Source organism: Hippopotamus amphibius, chromosome 9, assembly GCF_030028045.1.
Source record: "Hippopotamus amphibius kiboko isolate mHipAmp2 chromosome 9, mHipAmp2.hap2, whole genome shotgun sequence".
Classification (NCBI taxonomy): Eukaryota; Metazoa; Chordata; class Mammalia; order Artiodactyla; family Hippopotamidae; genus Hippopotamus; species Hippopotamus amphibius.
Window position 1 is genome coordinate 56908550 of NC_080194.1, and position 27946 is coordinate 56936495.

The 27946-nt window shown below is 46.1% G+C and overlaps 1 protein-coding gene across 11 annotated transcripts in view; it reads right to left on the reverse strand.

The window, feature by feature from the left end:
• The window catches only part of AMOTL1 (angiomotin like 1), a 159022-nt gene that overhangs the window by 100604 nt on the left and 30472 nt on the right, over nt 1-27946 (reverse strand). For 6 of the 11 annotated variants that reach the window (XM_057747804.1, XM_057747802.1, XM_057747801.1 and 3 more), the window contains one exon: nt 25306-25356. The exons of 1 other annotated variant lie outside the window; for it this stretch is intronic. In XM_057747804.1, coding sequence (XP_057603787.1) covers nt 25306-25356 — 51 coding nt within the window. Of the gene's footprint in view, nt 1-3519; nt 3804-4045; nt 4148-25305; nt 25357-27946 lie in introns of those variants that run through there. 4 more of the 11 variants (XM_057747808.1, XM_057747806.1, XM_057747810.1 and 1 more) reach the window with 3 other exon arrangements.

A 27946-nucleotide genomic window follows, 5' to 3' on the forward strand; every position in this document is an offset into this window, starting at 1 on the left:
GATGAAAAATGCCTGATGCGTGAGCCACTTTGGCAGTCCCAGAGTCTGGTCCTAAGAGCCTGGAATGAATAAACCCTAAGATTTCACAAGGATGGAGGCCAAGGGCCTCACAAGTTAGAGAAGAACTCAGAGTGGTGCCAACACACAAGCCCAGGCGTGGCTCCCTTCCAGAAAATGTAGTGTACAGATCTACCCACAATGGCCAAGATGTAAAATTTGCCTTCCCTGCAAGACAAAACAAACCAACAAAATAAAAAAATTTTTTTTAAAATTGCTAAGCAAACAAATAAAAACCTCAACAACCTCAGACTATTTCCAAAAAACCTTATAATTAAATGTCCTCTTACTTGACCTCCAAGTTACCCCTTGCTTTTCAAGTATTCTATTGCCTAGTGAATTCTGGGACATAAGAATATACCAAAATTAATGAAAGAATAGGAGAAGAAAAATTATTCAAAACACTAGAGAATTTCCTGATCTAAGCTTCCATATGCATTTAAAATGCAGACAGCTACTTGGAAGAGGAAAGGATGCTATTCTGGGGGAATTCTGCTTATCAGGACTACTAATGGGTCTTACAAAGTTACTGCCTTTTTAATTTATTGGCCTGGAAAATCAGATTTTTTACAATTTTCACTAGCAATTCCCTTGTTTCCTAAGTCATTCGTTACTTTTTTTTTTCTTTAAAAAGCTTTATGTTATACAGTTCTTTATCATTTTCAAAGCACTTTCACAAACTACTATGAAGAAATACAGCACTGGTACCTAGGGGCTGTGCTTTTCAACAGAACTCTCACCAGCAAGACTGCCATCTAATTTCAGTTAGTTCAGCTATCGTTCCCCCAGGCCCTGGGTCTACACTTCTCCACGGGGTAGACATCAAAAAAAAAAAAAAAAAAAAAGCAGAGCTCTATCCACAGAAGCCTCCAGATGAACTGGCCAACTGGCCAAGGGCAGACACTCTCAAGTCTAATCAGCAGAGTGCCTTCCCATAAAATCACTCACATTTCTGCATTTCTGTGTTTTTCTTAAGGACAGCACTTTAAAATCTCATTTAAACTGAAAGTCCTCCATTTGCTTCCATGAAAAGATGTATTTTTAAATGCTTTGATCTCCACATGCCCTTCCATACATTAGTATTCTTCACCCTCCACCATCTGCGCAGAACCAAAAGACCAAGAAGTGAGTGCATTTTAAAAACAAGAGAGGGGATTTCCCTCATGGTCCAGTGGTTAAGACACTGGGTCCCCCAAACACCAGGCCCAGGTTCAATCCCTGGTCAGGGCACTAGATCCCTTAGGGAGCAACTAAAAGATTTCCCCCATGCAGCAACTAAAAAATCCTGCAGGCTGCAGCTAAATAAATTTTAAAAAAATTTTCTTAATTTAAAAAATAAAAATAAAAAGAAGGTAGACGGTAGTGGATTTAAGAGCACCTTCTCTCCTCCTGTCCACTTGCACAGTTCAAAAGGGTTTCCTCATTTATCTTGAAAAATGTATCTCACAAAAGCAAAGTATACCCATCCAGAAACTAAACATCCCCACACACCCCACCAGGGAGAGTAGAGGTAGGCAGCTGTAAAGCCTGCTACTCTATGCCCTACTGCTTTTTATTCTGGTCAAATCAGTGGTTTCCAACCCTTTGCTCCTCTGCAGAACGGTTCAAAGTGTATTACGTATTGTGCCCACACTGCTTCCATAAAAAGCATTACTGTAGATGCACTACGATGATCAGAGCACCGTCCTGGGAGACAAATGTCACACTGGTCTAGATGCTTCAAGAACTTGCAATCTAGAAAGACCCCAATCCTTAACCTCGGTGGGACGTCCACGGAGAACTGCCGGGACCAGGAGTGGTGGGCCGCCAGGGGAAATCTTAGTCAGTTTGGCAGGGACACACTGGCCAATTTTGGAAGCAGAGAGAGAAATGACTGTTCAACATTTCAAGCCCAGGCTTTTCACTTCCCGAAAAGGAAGGAAATTTTTTGGAATAGTAGCTATTAATAATCCCTCTATTCTGGTTGTATTTGCTTATAGCAAGTAACATTATTGTTTGGGGTAGTCCAAAGCATCTTCCGAAATCATAAATGGCTCTCATAACCCACTACTTCCTGCACCACCAAGGACTTTATAAACCGTGCAAAAACTCGATTCTCCTAACTAACATGCTTCAGAAGAGGAAAACCGGCAACCAAGTCCACACTGTATCAGGACAGGGCAAAGGAACTGAGGGACTGAGGGCGAAAATGTTCGGTCCCAGCTGCAAAGGCTTCAAGACCCATTATCAGGGCCACGTTTACTGAAGCCCCAGTTCAGGTGATCCACACACTAGCCGGCCACTTTCCAAAGCATGTGCCACTCGGGGACAGTAAGCCAACGCCGAAGCCAAAGAAGCAAAAACCCTTCGAACAAAAATGGAAAGGGAGGGTCTCTCGAGCCAGCAATCAAGACACTAGAGAGTAGGGCGTGGTGAGGCGCGGGAGCTGCGGGCGGGCAGCCGGATTCTCAGCCTGGGCTCTAGCTCAGGGGAAAATTTGGAAAGGTCGCCGCGGCGGAGGCCCTGGAGGTGGGTGCGCGCCAGCGCTTGTCGGTTCCGGCGCCCGGTCCTCCAGCCCGGCTGCCCATGGGGCACGTCCGGCCCCTGCCCCAACGCGGGGTCCCGCTTTGCCCAGCTGTCATCGACCGAGGTGCCCACCTCCCTCCTGCCACTAAAGTCCCATTCCAAGAAAAGCCAGTTCCACTTGGAAAGTTTAATGTTTTTTCCCCTGAAACCAGTTTCTTTGGAAGCAACGCTAACAGCAAGGGAGAGCTGGATCTAACTCCCCAGTTTCTGTCAAAGAATTCCGTCCGGGGAGAACAAAGAAGGAACCATCAGAGGACGCGATCCGAGGCTGGGAGTCCACAAGCGCGACCCCTTCGCCGCCCCCCACCGCCAGGGCCGAGACTCCGGGGCGGCAGGAAGGGTCCGGCCCGTCGGCGCACCAGCGTGCGAGCCTTTGTCTCGCGCGCAGGGAAGCGGCCACCCGCCACCCCTTCCGCCGCCTCCCCCGGCCGCCGGGGACCCGCGCGCGGGCGCGTCGCAGGAGTGTGGCCATATGGCAGCGCCCCCGCCCCCCGGAAAGGCCAGCGCCGCGGCGGGGCCGCGCCTGCACCCCCGGTCCCGGGCCGCGACGGCCAAACGACTCCCGGTATTCGAGGGGGCGCGGGGCGGCGCGGCGCCACGACCCGGCCCGCCGGCTCCGGGGCCTGCAGAGTGGCGCGGGAACGGAGTTCTGATTTTTTTTTTTTTTTTTAACAATCTGTGTAAGGGCGATCAAGATTCCGGTGGCGGGCACTCCTGGCCCCGGGCGCCGAAAAGGCTGCCCAAGTAGCTCCGGAGCCGGGCCGATCTCAGCCCCGGGCCCCCAGAGACGAGCCCCCGGCCCGGAGCGCCAGGGGGCAGGGAGCGTCGATCGGCCGGGTCCTCGGCGCCGGGAGACTCGGAGGCGCCCTCCCTGCACCCCAGGCGGGGACTGGTTACCTTTCACAGCAGACTCACAAGTTCCCCGGCGCAACTTTGCCCTCCACATGAGGCGATCATGGCTCGTTCAGTGCCGCGGCTGGGGAAGGCGGCCGCCGGGCAGCGCGCTGGGCATGGCGTGCGGCAGCCTGGGCAAGCGGCGCCCGACAGTCAGCCCCATTCACACGGGAAGCGGAGACACGCCGGGGCTTCCCCTCCAGCGCCAAACCCGCCCGCGGCCTCTGGGTCCTAGAGCGTCCCGCGCGCTCCCGCCGCCGCCCGCGCTCCCCGCGCTCCCTGCGCCCCGCGCGCGGCCCGGGGAGGGTGGTCCGGGCTCGTCGCTGTAACCCTACACTCCACCCCCGCCCGGCGCCCGGCCGCTGGGCCCTAGAGCCCGTCTCCAGCCTCCCGCCGCCCCTCCCGGGGCCCGGGAGATCGGCGGCTGAAACTGCCCCGAGCTCCAGCCGACGTGTCTCCCCGAGAGTTAGGAGGGCGACAGCCTCCCTTGTTTTGGTCCCTGCCACGGTTTAATTCACGTCAGACTCACCATTTCTCCTTCCCTGGACTTTCTCTTCCTTCCCACTAGGCCAACTCCGGCCGAAATCGGTGTCCCGACCCGCCCTCAAAGTCCAGATGAGGTCTGTGTAGGACTTTCGTTCTTCTCAGGCGGAATTTCCAGATGACAAGTGGCCAGACTTTTCCCTTTGCGTTCTCTTGGCCCCAGTGCCTCTACCACGCACTGGGATTGGGCGGCAAGCTGCTGCTATGGGCTCGTGGGCAAGCAGAAGGGCCAGAACAGATTGTACAGCCTCAGATGTGACAGCCAGTGGTCACAAACTGCTAGGTTGTTACCTGCCCGAGTGGAGGTGAAGAAAGTAATTCTGGAAAAATGTTGCCGATTCTGCCCCACCTCTTCAGTCAAGCTGCGCTGAGTAACAGTCCTCACTCACCCCAGTATACTCAATTACAGACCTCTGGAGCCTTGCTCTGGAGACCCCAAACCCACCCACACCACCCACCACTCCCTAGCTTCCAGGAGCTGGCTCTGCTGCTTAGAGGAGGAGAGGCCAGGTAATAATATTGCAGTTGCTGAGGAAGATGTTAATAGGAGAGTCAGGACATACCACACCTCTTACCTTGTGCTCCCCTCCTCTCTGCCTTCTCTCTAGACCAGGATTCCTTCAGGCATTCCTGCCTGGATTGTGGCAATTAGCTAACTAGTCTGCCAGCAGTGTTACCCCTCCACTCAGTCCTGGTGGGTTGTGTGCCCTTCTGATTCCAGTCTATTCTTCTGATACATCCCTGATGGTTCAGTAACCTCTGCTCTCAAGATAAAACCCAAATGCAATAATTTAACAATTATTTACCAAATACCTACCCCATTTAAAGTCCAGTACCCTAGTACTTGATAACACGTAAAAGAAACAAAAGAAACATCAGCTAACCAGCCCTTCAAGAATTTATTTATTTAAGATAACAAAATATGCAACCACAGAGCGGGAAAGCACTGGAGAGGCTTGGAAAAAGTGGAGAGGACTGACTGCATGAAGGAGAAAGAGCCTTGAAGGGTGGCAGAGCTCAGAGCCATTGGCATTGTATGAATTTAGCATAAGCTGGGGGAGAGGTGATGGATAGAAAAAGGAGGGGAAGGAATCTAACATTTATTCATTGCTCCCTATTAGATCCCACACTATATCCTGAGAAGCAGCAGATTTTAACAGTTATGAGCATCCACTGGAACAAAACAGAAATAGATTGTTGAGTCACAGCTCATCCACTCTACCTGTGGGTACTTGGGCAAGTCACCTAATTTCTCGGAACCTCAGTTTCTTCATTTGTAAGATGAGGGAAAGAGCACCAAACCTCCCAGGGTGGTTGTAGAGACTGAATAAAGCAACAAATATAAAATAGTTAGCATGATGCTTATTAAGAGCTCAACACATTTGCTATTATTGTGAGCAGCCCTCCGATAGCCCGGGAGATAGGGAGCCCATGTGGGAAATAGCTGCAGGAAGCAATGACACATGAGGTTGGACAAAGGAGATAGAAAGGAAGAGAGAGATACCATGTAGATACCAAATCTTTGAAGATGCCAAATACAGGGAAGATATCAAATCTCTGAAGCAAGATTTTACTCTTTTCATTGACTAGACAACTATCCTGGGAGAAAGAACAAAAAAAGTAATCAAATTAACTCAGATTTTGCGCCTGGGTCTCTGGAAGAATGGGTCCTTCTTGGAAGATTTATAAACCAGTTGGTCCAACGGACGGACCAAAGATGGAAGAAGCAGAGTTGGGGGAGTAGGGGGACTGGTTTGAGAAAGATGTTGACAGGCTTCCTGTCCTCTGAGCAAGAGGAAATAAGGACCAAGAGCCTGGGTGAGAAGTCAAGAACAGAATTATAGAGAAAAAAAGAGATGAAGCTGTGAAGATCAGTTTACGAGAATGCCCATGACAGAAAATTCAGGGAAGGAGACAGAAGAGGCAGAGGCTGGGGAAGTAGAAGAGCTAGGAAGGTTTAAAGGCATGGAAGCCATAGGAAGTTTTAAGAAGATGACCGCCCTGTCAAATGCTACAGACTCCTAGACTTCTGAGGAAGTGACAGGCACAGCTTGTGGGCTCAAGAATCTGCTGATTCAGTCAGGTGGACCTAGCCTAGACTTTTCAAATTGATACCGAGTGATAATTTGGTAGGCCAGTTTTCCTCCTGCACACACTTTAATGTCCTCAACCATTAATAATCACTACATCAAATACAGAAAATGAATAATCTTCTACATCAAATATGTCTGACTCTATTGTTCAGGAAGTAAGGCCTGAGAAGAAGATTTTGGATTTGACCAGCAAGAGGTCATCGATAACATTTTATAGTATATTTGGTTGCAGATTCTGACTAAGGTTGCGGCCAAATAGAAACAAGGTATGTTTATGATAAAAACTGAATGCAGCTTTGCTAGCAGTAAGGTAGTAAATGAGTCAGCATCTGTGGTTTTGGATCTACATATTCACTCTACAGGTCAGCATCCTTTCTAAAGTGACCCAAGTTGTCTTTTACTCATCCCTAGGAAAGTTAAGAAGGTGACAGAGCAATTTTGGTACTTTTAGGGACAGCTCAAGGAACAGTCTTTAACTCAAAATAGAGCAGGTACCAGGATGTTCCAGACAAGCACAGAGGCTGGAAGAAGGGTGACGTAACAGAGGCATCCAGGTAGAGGAGGATGAACATGGTCTTTAGAGTCAGTCTTGAGTTCTAATCCTGGTCCACCTATTTCTAGCTATGAAGAGTAACATATCATAAGCCTCAGCTGTCTCATTGGCTTATTGTGAGGATTAAATTAGACCATATATGTCAAGTGCTGGGCATATATTAGGAATTCAGTAAAAGAAACCCTTCCCTTCTTCAGTGATTTGAAATACCAGGGAATTTAATTCTCTATTAAAATGTGAATCCTCTTCCCCCCTCACTCTTCTTCTCTGTACCCACCAAACACACACTTAAAAGTCTTTGTCAGCTAGTCTTTGACCAGGATGGACCCTAAGAATGGGCCTGAGCTTGCCAGGAGGCAAATGGCAAACAGCAAAAGGAGAGTGGACAGGCATGTCCACAAAAGGGACAGCTACTGCCCAGCATCCCCTAGGACAGATCACACTACAATTAGTGATTCTCAACAAATGCCTGTGAAGAGAACAAACCAATGAGTGAATGCAGCCAGGCTGTATTGTTTCTGGAACACATAAGCCCAAGTTCCGTAGTGCTTCCCAAAGTGTGATTTATAAACCAAAGCACGTAAAATTTTAAATTCCTGATGTCCCATCGCCAAATTCTAGAGATTCAGAACCTCTAAGAGTGGAGTTGTGGTTGTACTAAGTGATTCCTAGGACGTGAAAGTCTGAGGGCCACAGTCTAAGGTCTCCCACTGGTTTACTGGGGTCAACGTGCTCTTGTATTTCTCTTTTAGCAACATTTACTATATCAGAGATTGACATGATAAAGGTAAAGGATGGTGGATGACACATCAGAATGTTAAAAAACAAAGCATTGTGGGAGCAAGGAGGAGGGATTGGCTTTCTACAGGAAGGGAAAAGAGCAGGTTCCAAGAAATCCAAGTGCTGAGGGAAGGAGGTCATTACCAGCAAAGGCAGGGACATAGGAAAAGAGAGCGCATACTGCCCCACTTCACAACGCTTTTTCTTTGAACCTCTTCTTTTCCAAAACATAAAATGGTCACACCAACCCCAGATTTGCTAAATCCCTGTATGATTGCCAGGCAAGACGATTTCTTCCAAGCTTTTCTTTAAGTTCCTCATTTTACAAAGACAATAGTTGTATTTTTTCCCACTTGTTTCCAAATATAAAACTACATTCTCAAATAAGCTTTTTCTTATGGCATACCTCCCCTGGAGATTCTGACACATGTCCTGCCCCCGTCTTGCAACCTGTTGACAGGAGCAAAATGCAGGGAGCCCTGGGAGTGCTCAAAGCAGAGAATGCCTGGAGAGCACTGCTGTGAGGGAGCAGGAGCTAGGGATGAGCCTTTGCCAGGCCAGATGGACTGAGCACGGACAGTGAAAAACAAAGAGAAAGATGTCCAAGGCAAGGGGAAGATGCACAGGTGAGACCGCTCTGCTGTTCCGGAAATACCGGGTGCCTTAGAGGTGGGGAAACGGCTCCTAGCAGGAGTTAAATGGTGTATAATAGAATGGGTCATTTGGAAACTCTGCTCCATTTGAAGCTTACCCAAGGACTCTGCTGATTATGAAAAAATTACCCAACAAATATGTATGAAGTGCCTACTAAGGGCCAGGTTCTGTGCTGTCATCCTCCATAGGCGTTTGGCTCATTTAGTGAGTTATGGATCTAAGGCCTGTTTGTCTGGATGTTTTCAGCTTCACACCCATGGTGACACACCAGTCTCTTCTTGCCCCATGGCTTTCTCCTCTGAGCGTATTACCTAATATGCTTTACACACATAATCTGATCTATATAAAACACAGGAAGCAGAGGGTGGATACCACTATGTCCAGGGAAAACGCACCTACACCAAAAAGCCAAGGAGGAAGAGTGGCGACACTTGCCCCAGACAAACCTGAGGTCGGATCCTGACTGAGACACTCAGTAGCTATGACTATAAAGAGCCTGGTATGTCACAGGTATTTAATAATGACAATCATTCTAATTTTATTTGCTACTCTCACTACAGAAACCTTGGGCATATTGAAAGCACATACATTTCGGCCGATTGGTTATTTCAGGGTTTCTCAACCTTGGCACTCTTGACATTCGGGGCTGAGAATCCTTTGTGGTGAGGACTGCCCTCTGCATTGTTGGATGTTCAGCAGCATTCTTGGCCTCTACCCACTCGATGCCAGTAGCAAACCCCCAACCACTCCAAGTTGTGTCAACTAATAATGTCTCCAAACATTGCCAAATGTCTCCTGTGGGCAAAACTGCCCCCAGTTGAGAACCACTGGATAGCTGAGTAGTTAATGTTGCCCAGTTTACAGGCTCCCAAGCTTCTAACCATATCGATCATTCTGTGGAGTTGTTGGGTGAATCCAACTGCATACGAATAGCAGACAGCCTCAGTTTTGTTCATCCTACTGTGTGTATCATGCTATGTCAATTTCTTCCTATTTTTCTCTTCATGAACAAAAAACCAATTAGGTTTTATTCTATTTCCAACGATGGTATAGATACGTGAGTTTTTTTTTTTTTTTCTAAAAACTGGAATCATACTGAGTTTCTACAACAGCAATATACAATCACTTAAAAACAAGGACTGTCACAATAACTGGAGATAACTTTGATCGTAATGTTCATACTTAATCAAGATCCCTTGTAGTCGCCATTCTGAAAAGGAGGCTGGTATGTTTTATTTTAAAAACATGTCCTCTCTGTTCATAGCTAGAGAGAACAGTGAGAAGAATGGCCCCTCCACAGCCTATACAGCAGTTCCACTTCTTCATTCTTCTAGAATATGCACTAAAGACCAGCATGTCTTCCAGCATGTCTTGTACTTTACATGCAAAAGACATAGAAGTGGGGACGTTCTCGCCATCCCCAAGGGCTCTGGCCACTCTGGATGGTTCGATTCAAGAGAAAAATTTGTTTTACAGTTCACAGCTTATATGATAAGTGATCCATCTAGAAATCAGGAATTATTTATTGTGTGTCAGCGATAGAGTCAGTATCATGCTAAGTAGAAGAGAGTCTTCAGAAAAGTCCAAGGTCGGGAGGGGAATAACTAGAAATAACTAGAAAAAATTCAGTCCTAAACAGAAGGACTAACTGAAAGGATTAACTGAAAGCACAACAGAGTTTGAAAGAAGGCAGAACCACGTGAGAGTTGCAGTGGTTCATTCATTCATTCAAAAAATATTATCAGTTACATTGAATAAGCCACAGACTCCACTAGGTGTGCAAATACCCTACCAAGGGCTCCGCTTACTAAAATGTATATAAATAAATCCATAATTACAATCTGGTCTATGTGTGATGAAGAAAAGGAGCAGGGTGCAATAGCAAAGACTAACAGTGAAGAAGGTGGGTACTTAGAGGGGGTGGAAAGGGAAGGCTTCTCCAAGGTGATGAAGAAGAGGGAGAAGAGCGGTCCAGCTGAGCTAACAGCCTGTGCCGAGATCTTGAAGTCAGGAGGAACTTAAAGGGAGGAGGGCCTGCAGCATCCAGGGATGAGTTCCTTCGGAATGTTACCAGCCTCCTTTACCCAGCATCTGGGATCAATCCCTTTCTAGTCATCCTTTAGGACCTAAGGTATACACAATATGACTTTCAAATTATGTGGAAGAGAGAAAAGGAACATCAGAAAATGACCAAGTTGAGATGAATCATAATAGAAGGATTAAGTGGAAACAATCTGAAAGTGAACTCCACATTGGTCACCATATCCACATGAAAGATGCAGTCTCTCTAGAGCCTTCCACTGAGTCCTGTTGAAAACAGGGGAAGACCCAGGAAGTCAGTGCCAGTAAGGCAGTGGTTCTTAAACTTCAGCTGCATCAAAGTCACCAGAAAAGCTGGCTAAAACAGACTCCTGGGTCACACCCCCAGAGTTTCTGATTCAGCAGGTCAGGGCAGGGCTCAAGGATTGCATTTCTAACAAGTTCCAAGATGATGCTATTGTTGCTGGTACACGGACCATGCTTTAAGAACCACTGGTTTAGGATATTTGAGGACCTACGTTTCTATGCACTCAGAATCCCAACCTAAATGAGGGAGCAGACAAAAGATATTGTAGGAGGAAAATGATCAAAACCCAGTTTTCTGTCTCAAGCGAGCAAGTACAAAATAGTGTTTCCTCTGTACCAGGTGATTTCATACGTTACATCATTTCATCAGTATATAACACCCTGCATTATTATCCATATTTTACACATGAGGAGAGGAAGCTGGCTTCAGGTTATGGGACTCTCCCGAGATCACATGGCTCAAAAGTGACAGGGCCAGGATTCAAACCTATTCTTCAGAGCAGAGCCCTTGATTCTTGAGGCTACACGACTTTGCCCGCCAAGCACACAGCTCCCCCTCCGCGCTCACCTGGACAGGAGAGGTGCTCCCCTGGCCCCAGACCCACCGGGTCACTGCAGCGCAACCTGAGGCCTGACCCTGTGCAGTCAGTGATGGGTGCTGACAGTTTGCCCAGGCTCCTGGGGGCTGCTTGGGACCTGAACTTGTCACTAAGTTCTTCCGTTTCTTTAGGGAAGAGAGCAAGCACTATGAAGCCCCCACAAAAGCACTGCCCTGAGTATGTTACATGCATTAGCTCTTTCAAAACTGCCAGCGGTGGGTATCAGTCTATGGGATGCAGTTAAGTATTTCAAAACACAGGCTGAGGAGTAAGATGGGCCTGGGCTCAACTTCCCCTCTGTCATTTATTTGTGATATGACTGGAGAAATTACTTGAATTGACTACAGCTCAGTTTTTCTTCTTTTGAGAAGTAGTAGTTACTACAGTATCTGCCTCAAAGGGTTGTGAGAAACTCATGAATCACTCACATGTAAAGCTCTCAGCTCTTAACATGGAGCACATACTCCATAATTATTAGCTACGGTCACTAACCTGTTATCCATTTTCTTTCAAAATATGGCCATTTTAGAGGAGCTTTAATTATTGCTGTGCTAGACGGTGCCAGACACACAGCTTCTTCTGTTGACATTTCTTGAGTTTGGGAATATTTAATTGGTAGATCTAGGAACTATGAATGACGGGCATCTTGATTTGAGCCCCTCCCACACCCCAATTAGGAAAAATATCTCCAGAGACTGTTATAGACAAAGGGGGCGGGGAATGGATGATTTTTTTATTAGGTTTTTTAGGTAAATTAAAAATAAATAACCACACCCGATGGGTATTGATTAATGGAGTGATATTAACTTGGGTGGAAGTTTAAGGTCAAGGGGTCTGATGATCCCACCCTGCCAAGTATTGGTCAAGTTATATGTGAGGTCAGGCTCAGTTCTCAGCACCAGGTTAAAACAAAACTTTCCTCTTAGAAAACACTCAGTAGGGACTTCCCTGGCAGTCCAGTGGTTAAGACTTCACCTTCCAATGCAGGGGGTGCAAGTTTGATCTCTAGTCAGGGCGCTAAGATCCCACATGCCTCCTGGCCAAAAAACCAAAACATAAAACAGAAGCAATGTTGTAACAAATTTAATAAACACTTTAAAAATGGTCCACATTAAAACAAACAAACAAATGAACAAAATCCTTAAAAAATGAAAGCACTCAGCAGAAGATGAGCAGGATGGGACTGGATGGAGAAATCAGAGCATATTAAGAAAGAGACCTACAGCCACTGTGGAGGACAGTATGAAGGTTCCTTAAAAAACTAAAAACAGAGCTACCATATGATCCAGCAATCCCACTCCTGGGCACCTATCCGGAGAAAACTGTAATTCAAAAGTTACATGCACCCCAATGGTAATAGCAGCACTGTTTACAACAGCCAAGACATGGAAGCAACCTAAGTGTCCATAAACAGATGAACAGATAAAGAAGATGTGGTATACATATACAATGGAATATTACTCAACCATAAAAAAAAATGAAATAATGCCATTTGCAGCCACATGGATGGACCGAGAAATTATCATACCAAGTGGAGTAAGTCAGATAAAGACAAATATTATATAAATCATTTAAATGTGGAATCTACAAAATAATACAAATGAATCTATATACAGAACAGAAAAGACTCATAGGCATAGAAACAAACCATGGTTACCAGAGGGGAAGGTGGAAAGGATCAACTGGGAGTACAAGATTAACAGATGCACATTACCATATATAAAATAACAACAAGGATTCATTGCATAGCACAAGGAACTATATTCAATATCTTGTAATAAACTATAATGGAAAAGAATAGAAAAAAGAATATATATATATACATATATATGTATAACTGAATCACTTTGCTGTACCTGAACTAATACTATATTGTAAATCAATTATACTTCACTTTAAGAAAGAGAGAGACATAGCAGGGAGAAGAAAAGATAAAGATACAATTTGACAGCCATCTGCAAGTATTTCAGAAAGAAATAAGAGAGCTTTCAGAAAGAAAAGAGGAACAGATTTACTCTATGTTTGCTATAAACACTCTAGAGCACTGTTTTTCAAACAGTAGTAGGCAACCCATTAGTGGAAATCAACTGGACAGGTTAATCAGCATTTTAAATAAAATAGAACAAAACGGAAAATATCAGATGAGGCAATTTAATAAGGGGTAATTGCTATTCCATGAAACTTCTGTTTTATTTACATTTATATGCAAATTTGTGTCTGTCTAAATGTAAAATGTATCCTTATGTTGGGTCACAGTAAAAAAAAATGGTTGAAAGCTCTAGAAAGTAAAAGATGAACAACTGGGTGCAAGAAACAGGAAATCAGGTTTCAGCTCCTTCAAAAAAACTGTTAAAATAAGGATCACTGCATAACAATAGACCAGGTTTTCTTAGGAGTCAGGATTCCCCTCCCCCATATATATAACAGTCCCCCCTCCCACCCCGCATCCTGGCCCATGATGATCTAGCCAGGCTGAGGTACCTGTGCATTAAGAAAGCAGGGCACTGGGTGTTCCCTCCAATGAGGACACTAAGATGTTCTGACTCTCCAAAACAGAGTAGATCAGACCTGAGCTTCTGTTACAAGAGAAAATGGAGAAAACCAAAACCTCAGTATCCAGACTCTATAAGTCACACAGCCCATGCAGAAGCAGGCATTGTCCTATGTTTATATATTATGCATCAAATCCCTGAAGTTGTTCAGGATTTCTGCTGTAGGAAGGGTTAATTTCCAAAAACCATTTTCTAATTGATATAATAACACTCCTATCAGCAATCAGTTCTCAATAACATAAACACCTAAGTGGAGGCCAGTGGGGACTAAATAAATACCCAATGATAGGAACTGAGCCATATATTACCACACTTTCTAACAGAGCAAGCTAAAATCTGATGCAAAAAGCAGAGCACTCCCAGATACTTCTCCCACACCAAGAGCGGCCAGATAAAACACATGACACCAGCTGGATAAGAATATCAGATAAGTAACAAAATTTTTTAGTATATTATGTCCCAAATATTGCAAGGGATATTGCAATATTGCATTATTGCAACCCTACCTATGTATACCACTAAAAAAAATCATTTGCTGTTTATCTGAAAGTTAACTTGGGTGTCCTCTATTTTTGGATACCCAGTTTGGATTTTGCTAATTCTGACAATTACCTGCCTACATGGGTGATCTCTCTGTACTTGCTTTAGAGGATTCCTCAGTCTCTCATCTGGCAAACAGTGTGGAATGTCAAGCTGACAGGAGTAAAAAGCAATAATGAGGATAATAATGGAAATGGGAGTGAAATTCAGATGAACACAGTGTAACAGCTTTGTCCTGCAGAGCCCCACCTACCATGCCAAATTTAAAGACCATTTAAGAGTGAGACAAACAGACCCCATGAGGCATCAGGATGTGCACAGCATTTGAGGAAGGAGTTAATGAGGTTACAGTCCCACTTTGTAAAGTTTCCATGCTCAGTGTGGGCTTGTAGGAGGGAGAAGATTCCGCTTCATTCACCTTCACTCCAGTATTCAGAACTCAGTTTCGGGGACCCCAGAGGAGGAGCTGACTTGGCTGCCACCAGCTGTCCTAACACAGACATAACCTGTTCATGCCCTGTACCTTTCCTCTTGCAGCACATGCTGCGAAGCCTGCCTGGCTTCCCCCTGACCTCCATGACCAAGTCAGGTTCCTCTTCTCACAGGTCCCACACCCCCTTGAATACTTCCCTGAGAGTACTCACCATAATAGAAATAACTGCAACCACTCATGGAGTGCGAACTATGTGCTAAGCACTTTGCAGATATTATCTCATTTGGTCCCTCCCAATTACCTTATGAAGTAGCTATTTGCATTCCCATATCACAGAAAGGTAAACTGAGGCCTGGAAAGCTTAGATAACCTGCACAAGGTCACACAGTCAGTAAGGGCCGACTGGCCTGGAGGAGCCAGAGCTCCACATTGTAAATTTTTCTGTTAATTGGTCTTTCTCTCTCAGTTAGGTTATCAGTTCTTTGAGGGAAGGAGTGTGTCTCATCCATCCTTGTGATGGGTAACATTTAGTAAATGCTGGTCACTTGTCAGGTACTGTTCTAAGTGCTTTAGATGTGCTAACTCACTGGATCCTTCTTCCACTCCTACACGACAAGGGGAAGCACCGGAGGTGGAGGCAGCAGGTGAGCATGTGAGGTTAACCCACACAAGGGTCCGACAGGGATGGAAACTGCCTGCCACGCTCCTCCGTCTACAGCAAATGTTCAGAATCTGCAATCTCTTTTTAGAGTCTGTGGTGGAAATGGCTTTTAGAGCCAAAAGGGAAATATTTTTTTAAAGGAGATAGCCTGAGTTCTCTGGCTGGCCAACCGCAAGGACTTTCATTTTTGGTCAACAGCCAGTAAACAGCAAGTCTTTGGGAGACAGAAGCAAAGGACCCCTGGAAAGTTACAAGTCCCAGCAGGAGAACTTCAACCATGAACTTTCCATAGGGTTCATTTCAGACCTGGTTCTGCACCCACAAGTTCCTTCTCTATTTTCTTAAGAATCTGAAGTTTCCATAATATATTTACTGTTAAACAGTGACCTGAAAACAGCTCCAGTGTCCACTCTTCCTGGTAGTCTTAAAACAAAAAACCCTCTGAGGGTGTGAAGAAAAGGGAACCCTCTTACACTGTTGGTGGGAATGTAAATTGGTGCAAACAGTATGGAGGTACCTTAAAAAAACAAAAATAAAGTTACCATATGATCCAGCAATCCCACTCCTGGGCCTATATCAAGAGAAAACTATAATTAGAAAAGACCCACACACCCCAATGTTCACTGAAGCATAATTTACAATAATCAAGACATGGAAGCAACATGTGCCCATCAACTGATCAACGGATAAAGATGTGGTATGTACACACAATGGAATATTAGTCAGCCATAAAAAAGGATGAAATAATGCCATTTGCAGCAACATGGATGGATCTAGAGATTATCATACTAAGTGAAGTAAATCAGACAAAGACAAATATCATATGATATTGCTTATATGTATAATCTAAAAATGATACAAATGAACTTATTTACAAAAGAGAAATAGACTCACAGACATGTAAAACAAACTTGGGGTTACCAAAGAGGAAAGTGGAAGGAGGGGTAAATTAGAGGAGTTTGGGATTAACATATACACATTACTATATATAAAACATGAGGCTGAGTCAAAAATTATCCACACTCTGGCTGTAGAATTTACAGAAGTTTTAATATAACCATAGTGCGGATAATTTTTGAGTCACCTTCATAGATAACCAATGAGGACTTACTGTATAGCACAGAGAATTCAATATCTTATAATGAACTATATGGGAAAAGAATCTGAAAAAGAATGAATATATGTATATGTATAACTCAATCACTTTGCTGTACACCTGAAACTAACACAACATTGTAAATCAACTATATTTCAATAACTTCAAAAAAATAAAATAAAATAAAATTTTCTAGCAAAAAAAAAAAAAAACAGCCTCTGAGAAGAGGCTGAAAATAAATCTTGCTACCAGGTGGTCAGTAACCTTGCCAACTCTGGGTTTGGGGCTACAGAGGTCACCAGCAGAGAATTCAGCAGAGACAGACTTATAGCTACAGATCTGGTGTTAAAGCAGCCACGTGTGCCATGAGGCCGAATGTGCACGTCTAGCTACCCTGTAAGGTGCGCGGTTCAGCAGGCAGCAGACAGCCCGAGACAGCAAAGCCACCCCTGAACATCTGTTTCCCCATTTTGCCAGAGTATTCTTTTTTAATCCTTTTTTATAATTTGACCTGTTCCATTTTTCTGGCAGAGGGCCCCAGCAAGGCAAGCACTGCCTCTTCTGTCAGTATTCCAACTTACGATGGGAACTGGAAGGAGGCAGCGGGAGGGGAAAGGGGGAGGAGACAGACTGAGGGGAACTGAGGCGGAGATGGGGCAGGGGGAGATAGGGAGCCAGAAGAGGGGAGAGAGGAGAAAAGGGGAAGGGGTAACTCAGGAGAGAGAGAGAGAGCTGACAAGTGCCAGCAAGACTTCTTAATGCGCCCACCCTGGGCACAACTGATTTGAGAGGAACCAAAACCAACAGGACATATTCCAGACAGATCATTCAGCAAGAATGTGACCCAGAAACCATAATCATAGCATCCTTGAACAGATCAAGCTGGTTATCCTACACTCTTTAGACTCCAGAAGTCCTTAACAATTGATGAAATAGCATCGTTTCTGGGTGGTTTGTATTTAAATTCAGGAATGACTGGACATAGCCCTACATTTTTCTAGTAAAACATCTCTGTGGCAAGAAAAATGCCCTTTCCATTTTCCTGTGTGTGTGTGTGTGCGTGTGTGTGTGTTTATCCCACTATTCCACACCTACTTCCTTGCTCTTTTAACCAAGGTAGATAACCATTTATCCCCCAGAACTGATTCTCATTTTCCCCTTCCTACTCCATTCTCTTCTCCAAGGAGAACACCTTGAAATAAAATCTCACCTCCTGGGCAATGAGTAGTATCACTTTGCAAACAAACATTGGGGGTTTGGGACAAGTTTTACACCCAGACCCCACCTGCCCTCAGGAATGTTTTCAGATTCCCCTCCAGGCTGCCACTGCCCTGCCCCAAACTGTGCTGCTGTCAAGGTCTAGTTTCCTTTAGAAACGGCATCTGCACCATCAGGAAACCATGAGAGGTTTCCTGTCCCAGGGACTCTGCACCGTGATACAAGCAGGAAGAGCGGAAACTGAATGAAGGAAGCTAGGAAGAGTTTTTCTGGTTGTTGCTTCAGATCCTGTTATGGAAAATTCCTTTGGAGCATATTAATCATTATTTGGTGGTCTAAAGAAAAAAATGTATATATATGGCTTTGAGCACCTACTATTCATTCATTTATCCAACAAGACATACTGAACAGCCAGATACTGTGCTACCAGGCCCTATACTAGCCCCTTTTACATCATTTACAGCATTTAGCCCACAACCAAATCGGCCTGGGAGGAGGGCAACTTGTATATTTCTCTCTCCACGAAACTGAGATTGGCTCTGGAGCCAGAGATTATATATTGAATGGAAGTTTTGCCTCTAACTAGCTGTGTGACATTGGGCAGATAATTTAACCCCTCTGAGCCTCTGTTTCCTCCTCCATGAGGTTAAAATAATAATAAAATAAATTCCTTCTGCTTCACCGAGTTGTTCTGAGGATGATATGAGCTGATAAACTCACAAGATCAATCGTGGAAGAGACTGAGCACCCAGGTTTAGGGAACTATAACAATGTGAGCCATTCTGTGATTGTTTTGTTGGAGTGGGGAGGCCAGACCACACCCCTGCGGTAGGGTGAGGTTTCCTGTGAAGGGAATTGAATTTTCCACTGTCAATTATCCTGAGAAAAGTTACACTGGAGAGAAAACTCCCTCCCTTTCAGAAGCTATGCTGGGGCTGGGGGAGGAGGAAGGCAGGACAGATAGGCTTCTAAGGGTAGAGAGATCTGGGGTGGATCCAGGTGTGGGATGAATGGCCCTGGCCCTTTAGAGACCGGCTCAGAGCTGGGAAGGTAGCCAACCTGACCCCAGACCTTCAGTGCATGTGGGCTTGTGTAGTGATTGGGCGCACTCTGTAGCCAGCACAGGGCAGGCCATTGGGAAACCATTCAGGCTCCCAGCAGGCGAACGCCAAGCCTCCAGGTTCTGGTGTGAGCAGGGCCGCAGCAGCGATGGCCATGTCATGTGGTCACCGGTTTCTGAAGAAAGAGGACTTGCAGCAGTTACCAAGGTGTCCACTGGCTTCAATAAGGTGTATCTGGATACCAGCTCCTTTAGCAAAAGGCGAGAGCAGGGCTTCCTAGGTGGCGCAGTGGTTAAGAATCCGCCTGCCAATGCAGGGGACACAGGTTCGATCCCTGCTCCAGGAAGATCCCACATGCCATGGAGCAACTAAGCCCGTGTACCAAAAAAAAAAAAAAAAAAGGCGAGAGCAGCCTGAAATGAATCTGTAGATGCAAACAAGCACCCCTGAGAATTCATGCGCCTAAAGTTAGAGGGTAGCCTTCGAGAAAGACTTGATTTGCTAGTAATATGGGCAGGGAAATCCTTGGAAATCGTTATTTTGGGGGTTATCAATGTGAGTGACATGATTTAAGCCCCAAGCTGGGAAGTGGGTAGACTGTTTACACCTGTCAAGTGCCCAGCATAGAATAGGTGAATAATAAGAAAGGCCTGGGATCTTCCTCCTTATTCATCCCCACATGATGGGAGGGAAGAAATTTTAGATGCAGGAGGAGACTTGTTCACTACTCTTGAGTCTTGGTGCATCCTCCCAAAACAGGGTGGGCAAGAGGAGATGAGTGGCCATATTATTTAATTTATATGTCAAAAATCAGGTCTTTCAGAAGGTTTGACCGTGCCTGAAGGGATCGGCGCATTCGCCTAGGGACATGAAACATAGTAAACATTTAACGATGGTTAGGACACTCATGGGTTCCTTCTAAAAGCCATTTGCCCTCACCACCATGGTCTGAGGCTGGTGCTGTTATTATCCCCATTATATCAGCTCCAGTCCTAACAGGAAATGGATGGTATGCTCCAAAAAAGTGACTGAAGAAAGTCTGATGAAGGGACTGCTGATCCAAGTGTGATGGGCAGGGTTAAGGGAAAACAGGTGACGGAGGAGCAGCTGGGGTGAGCCACGTGGGGAGCTGCTACCACCCCTCAGTCAGGAGGGGAGATTCCAGAACCCAGCATGATCTGATGCTGTAGGAGAGGAAGCAGCGGCCTAGACTAATCCAGCCGTATTGTCCCACAGCCTGAGGGATGGGACTAAGTACCTTGACATCTCTCGGTTTCCACCCTCCCATATCCTGCCAGTACCTCTCACTGGCCAAACTGGAAGCTACAGGCCACATTCCAAAAAGTAAATTTTCCAGAGCACAGAGCAGGGCGGTAAAGGATGGTGAGTGGGTCTGGAAGAGCATCAGAAAAGAGCCGCCACGTGATTTTACAGATTAGGAAACAGAAATATAGATGAGGTAACTCGCCCAAGGTCATAGAGCAAATAGAGGTGGGACAAAATTCAAACCCACACACTATGACTCCAAGTCCATGCACTTAACCACTAACGCTTGCTTCCTAGAACTGGTTGAAAAGATTACTTGTTATCCAGCACCTCTTTCTCCCTGCATCCTACTCAACCATCCTTCTGGGAACAGACTCCACCTTATTCCCACCCAGATTTCCCAGCCTTCTTGGAGCTAGGTATGGCCATCGGACTAAAGTTCAGGACAAAGCAATGTAAGTGAAATAATGCATGCAGTTTTTAGGTTATGTCCTCCACTTTCCTTCTCTCTTTCCTATAGACTGGAATGTGGATGTAACGGTGGGATCTGAAGCAGCCACCTTAGCCCACTGCATGGAATCTCCATTTGAGGCAGGATATCAGAGAAAGACGAAGCCACCATATCAGCAGTGGACTGCTTATGCTCCAAGTGAAAGAGAATTTAACTTGTTTTCTTGTTTCAGTCACTGTCATTTTAGCCTTGGTTGTAACAGCCAAACCAGTATTCTAAACCATACAAAGACCGGGATGTAGTTCAGTCATTGTGGTTAGAGCAACAAGAGACATGTGACTAGTAGAGACAGCTAGTGATCACCAACGTAAGTGCACTCCTCTTCTTCCTGGCACATTACTAGACTGTGTTTCCCAGTCTCCTTCCCTCTGGGTGAGGTTATGGGACTAGCTTCCACCTCTGGAATATGAGGGAAGATCAGTGTGTTACCTCCACGCTGAGATAACCATCAGTGAGCACACCTCTCTCTTGCTCACCTTATACACTTGTCTGCCAAATGGATGCAAAGGAACCAGTGAAGGAATTTGATGCTGTAGGGTAGGATGGAGCCAAGGCAGGGAAAGAGCCTGGGGCTCTCCATGACCATGTGGAGCAGAGCCCTCTGACAGCTCAACACTAGACTACAACAAAAGCAAGAGACACCACCTTTATGGTGTTAAGCCACTGACATTTGGGCTTGTTTGTTACAGCAGTTAGCCTGTTTATCCTGACTAATTTTACACTTACCAGCTGCTGTGCTCTGACAGACATAAGCACTGTTATCCAGCAACGCAACCTCACCTCCTATTTTAGGAGGGCTAGGGTGTGGGATGACAAACATTTAAGTCATTATTTTAAAGAAGTTACACAACTGTTATCATTTATTCTAATAAAGCCCCTACATCCTGCGTGAACAAGGAAGGCAAGAATAGCACAAGAAAATCCTTTCTCACAGTGGCCTTGGTAGCATTGGCCCTGGTCTCTCCCAAGAATGCTATACTCATGAGCACTCCTTTCGGGACTCAGCAAAGTTCACAGGGTCTGAACAAAAGAGAGCATCAACTGAGCTCACTGAGGTGTGCCAGTGAGCCAAGCAACGCCAAAGGGCAGCAAATTAGGAAAAGTTAAGGAAACAAGGACCCATCTGTGTGCTTTTGGATGGTGAGGGAGTGAAATTTTCCCCTATTCTTTCTAATGTTCAAATTTTCTAAAGTAAGCATATGCTACTTTTATACTAAAAAGTGGCTTTAGGATTTCAATTTTTTTTTTTTTAGGATTTCAATTTTTAAGAAAGAAAATAAACTGGTTAAACCTAAGGAATGAATAAAGGAGAGAGACATAGGTCAAAGATCAAAGGATTCAAGTACCCCAAGGCACTGTTATGACAAGCAGAGAGGCCACGTAAAGCATCTCAGCGGTGACCCTTGCTCACACATTCAACAAACATTTACTGAAGACTCACATGTGCCTGGCACTGGGCTGGCTGCTAGATTTGCAAACAACAGTGTGGTGACCACAACCTAGTATGGTAGCTAACAACCTTGGCTACACACTGGAATCACTGAGATCCAATTTTTAAAGCACACACTGATGAAACACTGAGGCTTGGGTCCACACTCCAGGGATTCTGATGTAATTGGTCAGGGTTAGAACTTGGTCTTGGGACTTTTAATAGCTCCCCTGATTCCAACGTGCAAGGTTGAGAACCACTAGAAGCACACGACACATGGACTTAGTGTTGAAGGAGGGGTAGGAGCCAGCCAGGAGAGGAAGAGAGAAGGGGGGAGGAAGGGCAGGCGGGCAAGGACAGTCCCATAGTTCAATGTAATTAGAAAGTCATGGTGGGTGGGGGTGATGCAAATCCTGGGGGTCCTCCCATGGCTAACCAAATGTCTATCCTCCAGGTAGTGGGAAGTTGCTAGAAGTTACCAGGCAGGGGCAGACATGATCACATGTGTGTTCATCCCAACTCTCCATGCCTTCTTTCTTACCTCCTCAGATGCCCATCACTTCTACCTGTGGGTGGAACTATGGAAAGACTATGGAGAGGTGTAGCCTTTGCCTCTAGAAAATGGTACCATCGCAGGAGAGAAGGCATATTTCTGGACTCTTCATCAGAGGACAGCTTCAGTACAGCATTCATCTAGAGATAGGCTCCTTTTCAAAAACCCATTTTTGGTTACTTAATTTCATTACATGATCTTGCTGCAACACTGAGAATAAATCCCCTAAAGAGCTAGTCATAGTTCATTTGGAGGCTTATATGAAAATTTGAAGGTGAAACAGACTACCTATGATGCCACAAGAAGGCAGTAGGATTGTCACCGAAGACCCCAGATGGACACCATTCCACATGCTGCTCCAAGAACAAATCACTAAATAATTCAGTCGATCTGATCACCATTCCTAAGCATCTGTGTTTGGAGACTAGGTAAGTTGCAGAGAAATTTCTAGAAATAAAAATGGTTTTAGTTAATAGGTTGGGACAATTGATGAGAGATATTCCATCATGTACGGGAAATAAGTATCTTTCAAATGAATAATAATAATAATAAAATAACAGCAATAAGCACTTCCTGAATACCTGCACATACTACACATGGGGCTAGGACTTTACATACACCACTGACCACAGCCACACAAGGTCCCCAATTAGGCTGAGAGATAACTGAGACTCAGAGCAGTTTAGTCACCTGCCCAAGGTCGCAGGTAAGTGCAGTGACAGAATTCAAACTAAGTGTTTTTGACCTCCCTCCACCTCTTCTCCAGGTCCCTTAGATCCTGACCAGGGGCAAATCTGTGCTCTTCTATGCTCCAGAAAGAATGTCTGCTTGACAAGCTCATCAACTGCTGTAGGAGGCATCTTTCCCGCTGAGTGTCTAAGGAAAGCACCAAAAAGTATCACAACTCTTTCCAAGGGAGAAATGCCAGCTTCCTCTTTGACCTGAATAACATGGAAACAATGCTGTGTCTCATCCAATGAGCTGCTCTGTCGGGAAGAGAATAACCCTTTGGAGACACCATGTACCCAAACAGCATGGCACCTCAACATCAATAATAAATACCCAATAGCTATGGGCCTCCTTTGACTTAAGGTGTCAGGAGGCTGGAACTGGATAATGCCTTAGAAGTCAGTTGGCACAACGGCAGCTTTTCAAAGATGAGAAAACAGACTGGTTAACACATCTACTAAGGAAGGCAAAGCAGCCAGAACCCTGGTCTCAGACTCTGACTAGTGATTTTTATTCTCAATCATCCTGCCATTCCAGGGCCCAGGAAGGAACCCCAGGAATCCTATAACACTCTCACCTCTTCTTGAGTAACAGGGCTTTTACCGCAGAGGAGCTGAAGAGAAAAAAGGTTGTTTTCTGAGTTTCTACTGCTAATCTGAAGGGCTCCCCCTACTGATCAGCGGCTTAGCTGGGCAGTCCAGTTTGTTAGTCCCAAGGGTAGAGAGGGAAACAAAAGACGGTCAATCACCTGGGCCTTTCTGGTATATAAATCATTCTGTGAATGCAAACAATTAGGTGGTTATACAGGTGGTTTCTCAGACCAAGGAATGCTCATTCTGCCATGGCTTACGCTCATCTACGATTTAAGAGGACCAAACAGCTTCTGTCACACTGGGGAGTGCCATTGCTGGTGTCATTAATACCCAACTAAACACGTGTGGAGCAGATCACCAAGAATCTGCCCTCTTAATAAATCGCTTCATGCAAAGCTACAGTTTAGACGTCATTTTCATTTCATACAAAGACTCACCATAGTGTACCTTTAAAAGCTGGTTTCGCTCATGCATTTATGATTCCATTTCCAGAGATGCAATTGCCTCACAACTTGTCAGAAACACATCTTCTGAATAAAACAAGGTCCTCTTCCCTGCCTCAGAAAGCCTTCCTTGATCCAGACCTATTTTGGGTACCTGGCTCCTAGAAACGGATGAAAGTCCTTGCTGCGGTGGAATTTTACTTTGGGTGGTATGGGACTTGCTGAGGACATACAGCCCAGAAGGAGAAGCTGACCAGACACACAGTACCCAAGGCTGAGAGCCTTAGTGTGGATAAATATTTTTAAACAGCTGTCATTTCATGGAAGGAAGGCAAGATGTTCAAGCTGGTGATAAAAGAACAGCAAGGACAGACTTGACAGCCCAGATCATTAGGGGCTTAACTAACCTCGAGAATGAGGGGGAAAAAAAATGAAAATCATCAACCACTAAGCCACCAAGTGAGACTGGGTGACAGGAATACTTAGAGGGATCCCAACAATGCAAATTTCCTTGTCTTCACAGGAGGAAGCCTGTCTCTGACAAGTGTCGCCATTCACCCACCACAAATCTACACTCTGAACGACAGGCATAGGAAGATGAAATGCCCTATTCCCAGACACTTGAAGGAGAAACAGAAATCAGCGAGGAACGCAGCTCCCAGGTCTTGAAATTTAATTACCACAACGTTTTTGGCCCTGGACTTCACTAAATTCAGGTTAGGGACTAACCACACCATGTCCTTCTTGTGACAGGTACTGGCTAGACTGAGTCAGCCCCCACCGCATCCTTGCAGGCAGGATGAGTCCGGCTGCTTGCAGAGGCCCACAGATCAGGAAGTTTGCTGTGCGGCGCTCCTGGGAGCAGCACCACGGACCTGGAGACACACACGCACGCGCGCGCACACACACACACACACACACACACACACACACGGCACAGCTGACACTTTCCCCGCCACCCCCAAAGCACACACGCCAGGAAAAGGCCAGTTCTCATTGCGAAGGGAACACGCAGCCGGGCAAGTGTCCCCCGGCCCTTTCCCTCCGCCCCTCGGGCTGATTGGACCCGGGCGGCCCCCAAATTCGCGATTCTCATGCTGGATTCCGAGAAGAAAAGGCAAAAGGGGCAGACTTACCTAACTCCTCCGGGCTGTAGAGCGTGGGTGAGGCTTCCACAAACTCACTGTCTGGAGGAAGAAGAAAAGCAGAAAACAGAAATAGAATCGCAACCATTCAGGGCGAATCGATTAACCCTCAGTTATAGCGTAGGTCCCTTAGAAAAGCGCGCGTTTCTCTCTCCCAGCGACCAGAATCCGTGAACCCGGGGCCACGCGGGGTTCCAGATGCCCGATCCACTGCGGGTAAGAAATTTTCAAAGAAACTTGGCAGGGAAGCAATTCGGCCCAGGGACCAAGCGTCTTCCAGGCGCGGGGCAGGTGCGCGCCAACTTTCCGCGGGTGCGACCCTGCGGATCCCCCGGCCCGGCGCGCCAGGCCGCGACCTCATCCTCTGCCCTCAGCCCGCGGGGCGCATCGCGGCGTCCGCTGGGTCTAGCGTCGACTCCCCGGCGCCCAGGAGCCCCAAAGTTTCCTGGCGGGTCCCAGACGCCCGAGAGCGCGCAGCAGCGGCGGCGGCGGCGAGCTCCCCGCGCCCACCGGATGGAGCGCCCCGCGCGCATCCCCGCCGCCCGTTGCTAGGCGACCGCGGCCGTCACGCTCCGCAGCGGCGCGCTCGCTGCCTCCCAACTCCCGGTTGGAGGGTGTCTTCCCCACCCCCACCCCTTTGATCATTTATTACAAATTAGAGCATAAACAGTTATAAAACGATCCCTGCTTTTCTGTATTATGTCTGTCCTACTCTGATGCTTGGGAAGTCGTTTTTCTGTGCTTCTCATGGGGAGAGGAAGGATTTTCAGAGCTTGAATATTTCTTGCAGCAAGGAAGGAAGAGCTTCCAATACCCCCTTCCAATACCCTCTCCTTCTTTATGAACCTGAATTCTAACTCCACTCCAAACAATAATTCCTGCTGTTAAGAGACCACATGGTTCGAGCAGGGAAAGCAATATGTCTCCATATCACAGGTAGGGAAACTGGGGCTTGGAAGTTAAGTAACTTATGGATGACAGCACAGCACTGTGATGGGTGTGTGTGTGTTGGTGTGTAGTGTGTGTGGTGTGTGTGTGTGGTGGTGGTGTGTCTGGGGAGAGCAGAGCGGTGCTTCTTCTGTTATAAAGAGTTGAGCAATTTCAAATACAGAATGTAGAAACAGAAGTTAGGGTCTGAAAGTCCGAGTTGTAGCTCCTAAAGAAATCATGCCAGATTGCAGGAATCTCCCTCTCTGGGTCAGTGGCCTGAATAACTTATGCAGATGCATTATGTATTTTCCACCAGGACTGACAGACTGCTTGCCTGGGAGGGCCCTGGGCTATGGGGATGTGCTCTAGAGAGATGCTGGGAGGAGGCCAGAGGAAAGAAGGAGCAAACATGGAAAATGGTTGTCTCTTCTCCATCCCTGTCCATGGACACTGATATTTGGGGAGTCAACAGTCTGGGCAATGTCCTGGGGGCCTTGTATAGTCTCAGACTGATCAGATCACCAGCACCAAGGTGCTGTCATTCTGTAAACGCGCAGTCATCTCTGGGTTTTCCACTGTCAGTTTACTAATTACCATGGAGGACAGAAGGAAGTCACGTTGGCGGAATGCTCACAGAGGAATGGCGGGGCACCAGGTTGAGACTCTCCTTCCCCTCCTCCTCCTCCTCCCTCTCCTCTCCCTCCTCCCCCTCCTCCCCCTCCTCCCCCTCCTCCTCCTTCTTGTGTTTTTTGGTTTTTTTTTTGGCTGCACCACATGTGGCTTGTGGGATATCTCAGTTCCCCAACTCCAGGGATTGAACCAGGGCCACAGCAGTGAAAGCCTGGAATCCTAACCACTAGGCACCAGGGAACTCCGCAAAGTAACCATTCTTGAGCTGTACATGCTTCCAGGATGGTGCTAGGCAATGCAGGTACACAAGTAATCCGAACAGATTCCTGCCCTCACATGGCTCACCTTCCGCTAGATTCAGAGGACCTTACTAAACCTCAGGCAATGTCCAAAGTGCCTACCCACACTTGACTTTTATAGGCCTCTTATAAGGAAATGATTCTGCTGGAGGGTCACTGAGTTATAAAGGACGGTGCACAATCTTATAGGTTGGAATCTCAGTGCTGTCAAATTATTAGGGGAGAAATCACAGGGATGTTACTAGATCTCTCAGAGCCTCAGTTTCCCGACAATAACACTTATCTCACAGTATTGTCGGGAGAAGCCAAACAGGTAAAGTGTAAGACAGACGAAGCATAGTGCCTGGCACACAGTGGATGCTTCCGGAGAAATGTTCCTTTCTCTCCCACACAGAAGGCTGGGGCATACTGGAGTCCCCTCTTTTGACTGTCCTAGGAAGAGAGTGGGCTTCCTGCTGCCATGGCCACTGAGGACAGGGAAGGAGTCTCTGATCCTATTTCCAGGGCAGCATTTATTAGAAAATGGGACAGGTAGGGAGAAAGCAGCAAGAAGGAAATATTTCTGAGACTCAGGATGAACTATTTCTGGGACTCAGGTTTTCCATAGACGCAGAATACACAAGGGGCTGATATCTAATATCCACTCTTACTGTTACCCACTACATCATGAGTTGCACAGACTTTTGGGAGCTAGCCTGGGAACCCAACCCCTAGCTTTAATATTTCTTCATATATATAAAGTTAGTAATATATTATTCATCAATATTAATAAT